Source organism: Octodon degus, unplaced genomic scaffold (assembly GCF_000260255.1).
Source record: "Octodon degus isolate 3935 unplaced genomic scaffold, OctDeg1.0 scaffold00418, whole genome shotgun sequence".
NCBI lineage: Eukaryota > Metazoa > Chordata > Mammalia > Rodentia > Octodontidae > Octodon > Octodon degus.
In genome coordinates, this window is record NW_004524994.1 from 255,498 (window position 1) to 260,614 (window position 5,117).

Genomic DNA, 5,117 nt, shown 5'->3' on the forward strand with positions numbered 1-5,117 from the left:
ATAAATAAATAAATAAATAAATATTATTTCTTCATATCAACATGTAACCTGCACAGACTGCAAACAGCTCAATGGGTTCTCACAAATCCATTGTAAAACATGTTGTAAATCTGAGTGTAAAAGCAGCACATGACCTACGACGAATAGCCACTGTCTTGACCTCTTTTGCAATAAGTTAGTTTTTTCTGCTAATGTTATAGAATTAGACCACTACAGCACGTTTCTCTTGTGTCTGTTTTTTCCTGCTTGGCAGTATGTCCATGAGATAGTTGTCATGTAGTTGTGACACACAGTTGAAACGTACATATTCATTTTCATTACTTTGTAGTGACAATTCTCAAACTTGTTGACCTCTTTACATGGTAAGAATTATTGAAAACCAGAGTTTTTTTTTAATGTAGATTTTGCATAGATACAGATAGATCTAGATTTATTCTGGATTTCACATTAAAACAGATTAAAAAAAAAAAAAAAAAAAAAAACAACCAGAACACATAAGCATGTGTTCTATCCACCAGTGATTCACATTATCACCGCAGCCCAGGAGCCTCCAGAAACTCATGAGAGGAGAGTGCACAAGGGTACATAAGGTCTTGGAATTACTACAGAAATGATTTTGACCCCATGGGTCCCCTGTGAAGGTCTTGGGGACCCCAAGAGACCAGGGTCACACTTTGGGAACTGTTACTGTATATTATTTCATTAAATCACTGTGACCCTCTTGCTGTTTTTTCCTTCTCCTCTGGAGTAAATGTCTTTCTCAGGCCTTTCCAAAACTCTCCTGGGACCTGGCAGCCTTCTTGCTGAGTGCTAGATCAAGACCTAGCTCTGTCCCTTTTCCTTTGGATTTCAGTTTTCCTCATGAGAGTGGTGAGGATATTTGGTTGGGTGGCCCCTGAGGTCCCTCCTTAGCTGGGACCCTCTGTGGCCCCACAGTCTTCAGACATTCTGTTGCTCTGAGATTCAAGATCATCGGTCTATTACACTGAGCATATCATTTTTCAGGCCAAGAATGATTCTCTCTAACATTCTATTGACCTGTAGACTTCAGGGCAATTGCCTATGTGGCCTGCCGCAAATTACATGACTATAGTAGCCTACCGTGTCCTCATCTTTAAAGCGAGGGAATAACAAGGGTTCATAAAAATATAAAGAACAGTAAAATAGAAAAAGCCTGTCTCTTTGGGTGGTTGTGGGAATCAAATGCAATGCTCGTGTAGGACGCTTACAATACCAGCCTGTCTCGTAGGAAGAGCTAGGGCTGCCCAACATCCCATCATTTTACTCTTGTCGTCACATACCACCAGCACTATCCTTTTCTCATGTCAACAGAATCATCTTCATTATTACCTTGCTCTAAGAACTTAGGGCTCTCAAGTTCAGTGTTTCTGAGACCTGCTGTGGCTAAGATTCTATTATCCTAAAGCTCTGAGTTGTTCCACAACTTTGTTATTTCTGGGGACAGTGGTTCATCAATTCTAGCATCCCATGGCCTTCAGAAACTTTTGTTCTTATACACCTACACCAGTGTAGCAGGCTTATTTTCTTCCCTAAACCAATTTGGGGAGACCCGGGGCTCACTTACAAGTGGCTTCAGTGGTACGGCGGCTGTAGGACTTGCGGACGTGGTACCTGACTACAAGTTCACCTCTTTCCACTGTTGGTTCAAACACCTCCCTAGGGGGATAGGGAGAAGATGAGGACACAGTAGGATCAGGTGGACACCCCCGCTCCTTTCCCAGTGCTGAATACAGGAATCATCCCACCTCCAAGCCCTGATAGTCCTCTCCTCCAACACTTGCTGTGCATGCCTCGCATTGCCACTTCCTGCCTTTCGTTCACTGGCCTGGCCTCACTGTCCTTTCCAGGATTCCTGGCCATCTCTCCTCCTGAACCAGCCTCCCCACTGATCTCCCTGCCCGCTGCCTCTACTTCCAGGCCACAGGCACCTCTCCATGTTGTTCTAACTCACCCATAGCAGGTCTCCTTCTTCCTCCGGTGGACAAGGAATAGGGCCAAGATGAGGACACAGGCAGCGGCCACAACTGCTCCCAGCAGTACATACCACCAGGGCCACGAGAAGGCGGGAGCTGGGGGTTCACTCACTGTCAGGGGTATGGGGGAAAGGTCATGGCTGAGATCTTGGATCTAGCTCTCTGAGACCTAGGGAGTGATGTGAGAGGGAGGCAAAAGGCGTGGCAAAAGATGGGGATGTGCTGGATGAGGTGGGTGTGGGCTCTCATGTGTCCAGGGCAGGGCAGGGCAGGGCATGCAATGGTTGTGCAATGAGTTAAAGTAGAAAGAGTGAGGAACTTGTGGGATGGATATTTGAGGAGTGTGTTACGAGAGTGCAGGGAGCAAAATGGGAAGACATGGGTCAGGAACAGGTGAGAGTTATGCAAGAAGGGATGGATGAACATGGGATGGGCAGGAGTAAATCGGAAGTAGCACAGGTGCATGTATGTGTGTGTAATGATTGCTCAAGGAGGGTAGACCTAGGTATGGAAGAACAGGTGAGTCAGGAAAGGAATCCCTCAGGGGAGGATGAAATATGAAGCACGCGCAGCAAATGTGTAAGGTGAACAAGTTTGGAGGACAAAGGACCAACGAATGTCTCCAAGGAGTGTTTGACAAGCAGAAAAACGTTTTTTTTTAAAAAAAAAAAAATTATTTATTTGTGTGGCCGGGGGGGGGGCAGCTCACCCCACCAGGGGGCGGGGCTGGCTGGCATGTAGTGCTGGGGGATTGAACCGCGGTCCCTGTGCTTTGCTAAGCTTGCTCTAAGTAGGTGCTTTAGACCACTGAGCCATCTCACCAGCCCCAGAAAAAGGTTTTCATAAAGCAAGCAATGCACATGAGATGCGTGTGCAAAGGGCCATGGTGAGTGTACAATGTAGGGTGGCTGGTGAGGAGTGTGGGGCATGCGAGGAATCAATCCCAGAAGTTGAAGACACAAGGATTCAGCAGTGAGTTCTAAGGACATCATTTCAGAGGCATGCAACGAACATGTAAGTGATGTGAGAAGGGCCTGTGAGGGATATGAATGGTGTGCAAAAAGGGCAGGAGGCAAACGGAGCATTGGAAGGCCACCTGTTGACTGTATACACACTGTGTTTGCAGAGGGAAGGAGCGGTAGTGTTGGTGAGGGTGAGTGAGTGATGTCTAAAGAATGTGGGACAAGTGTATGAGGAGAGTTGTAAGGTATGGGATGGCTGTGGTTTTCAGGGTCTGCAAGGGGAAAGATATGGTGAATGTATACAAGGTGTACAGAGTGTGCACACAAACAGTGTGTCTGCCCTGGGCTTAGGAGGCCTGTGTGAGGAGGGTGGGGTGGGGTGGGGCAAGTGCAGAAATATAGGAAGGCATGGGAGGGTATTTAAGGATAGTGGACACAGCTACAAAGGGAGGACAGAAATAGTGCTAGGAAGCTACGGTGAATATAGGAAGGGTGACTGAGAATTGTTGGAGGAATATTTGAGAAGGGTGAATGTGAGGAGGATAGGCCATTCATCCATCCACCCATCCGTCTAACCATGCAGCCTTCCACACCCATCCATCCACCTACCCGCCCTTCACTGAGTGCCTACAGTGTGTTGGGGCTGGATCATTCTAGGCACTTCCATCAAAGATGACACAAACTCAAGAAGTGCAGCATCACAGTGATGAGTATAGAAGCGCCAAGAGGGTGTGCAAAGACTGTGCATGTGTTGGCAGGGCCTTTGGTGCATGCTGAGGGGAGGGAGGAAAGAAGGGGTGCGAAAGCCCTTACCCAGCTTGTGGACTGGCTGTCCTTGCCCTGTGAGGAGAAAGGACAGAGGAGAGACTGCTCAGAGAGGGCCAAGGATGGCGTGACGCGAGGGAGTGAGGGAATGAGGGAGGCTCCTGGTAAGGCACAGGCAAGAACACAGCCAAGGTTGGGGAGACACAAAAAGGCACATGAACAAGTCAGGGACATTCGGACCAGGTGAGGTCCTTGTGGGTAGGGTGCAGGGGGCTGAGCATGGCTCTGTGCTTACCTGGACGCCAGGGCTCCAGGGGCACAGGCAGGCTCCAGGGCCCATCCCCGGCTGCAGTATAAGCTGCCACGGACACAGTCAGGTTGGGTGCAGGCTCACTGCCCCGCAGCTCGAGGGTCACTTCCTGCTGTAGCCTGACATCCATTAGCACCTAGGAGCCGAAGTGGAATCAGGAAGAACCCGAGGGCCCCACTTCCTAAGCTCCCATCCCTGCCCTCAACTGCCCATCTCTTTCTAAAACCTTTGCCTCTTCTTGTGCCCAGTACCCGCTGCCTCTTCCTCTCCATCTGTCATCTCATGTCTTCTCTCTCCACGCCTGGCAGAAGCTGCGGTACCAGGGCAGGGGCTGTATGTGCCCCATTCCCTGTCATGTCCTCAGCCTCTTAGTGCAACACTTGGCACACGGGTCTCGGCAGTCAACACCAAGGAACTGGATTATCTTTTTATCTCCTCCTTGCCAAACCCTCCCATCCTATCTCTCTACCTTGGGGTGCTGCCAGCCCAGGTATCTTTGTGCAAATCAGGACAACGCAAGTTGCTACACAGCTGTCTACTGTAAAATTGCTTGAGTATGTAACTCTGCTCAAAGGCTTTTGCAATGGGTCATAAGTAGCCATTCCCCAACTCTCTGGGTCCCTAAGCTCCCTAGAGCACACTTTACTAAGTGCAAGTGGATAGTCCCCAGCCTGCACAACTGTGTGTCTGCCTTGCTACTTTCTTCTCCCCATCTCCCTCCTTTCCCAATCATTCTACCTCAACCCAGCCAGCAGCACTCACCTCAGGGGTGTCCTGGCCTCGATAAGCCAACCGGTACCCTAACAGGGTGCCTTGGAGTGGTGCTCTTGGCTCCTGCCAGCGCACCAGGGCCTGGCTCCCGTTCCGAATGGCGCTGACATTCTCAGGGGGACCCAGGGGCACTAGAGGACAGGGAAGAGGGGAAAGCTGGTACTGCATCTTTTCCTGCCCCCTTCCCTGTTCTCAGGAAGTGGGGCAGGCTAGCAGGCACACTCCTGCTGACCTCTGGGCAGAAGCTCAGGGGAGAGATCTGGGAGGGATCTGGCAGTGTGGGTGGGTGGGTATCAGGGAAAAGAACTGAGGGGG

At 49.8% G+C, this 5,117-nt stretch overlaps 1 protein-coding gene across 2 annotated transcripts in view; it reads right to left on the reverse strand.

Annotated features, from left to right (window-relative positions):
* The window catches only part of Axl (AXL receptor tyrosine kinase), a 27,892-nt gene that overhangs the window by 10,456 nt on the left and 12,319 nt on the right, over window positions 1–5,117 (reverse strand). The window contains exons 8-12 of one of the 2 annotated variants that reach the window (XM_004648479.3): window positions 4,794–4,933; window positions 4,017–4,167; window positions 3,770–3,796; window positions 1,973–2,105; window positions 1,586–1,677 (exon numbers count right to left, since the gene is read on the reverse strand). In XM_004648479.3, the coding sequence (XP_004648536.1) occupies window positions 1,586–1,677; window positions 1,973–2,105; window positions 3,770–3,796; window positions 4,017–4,167; window positions 4,794–4,933 (543 nt within the window). The remainder of the gene's footprint in view (window positions 1–1,585; window positions 1,678–1,972; window positions 2,106–3,769; window positions 3,797–4,016; window positions 4,168–4,793; window positions 4,934–5,117) is intronic. The other variant, XM_004648480.2, reaches the window with a different exon arrangement.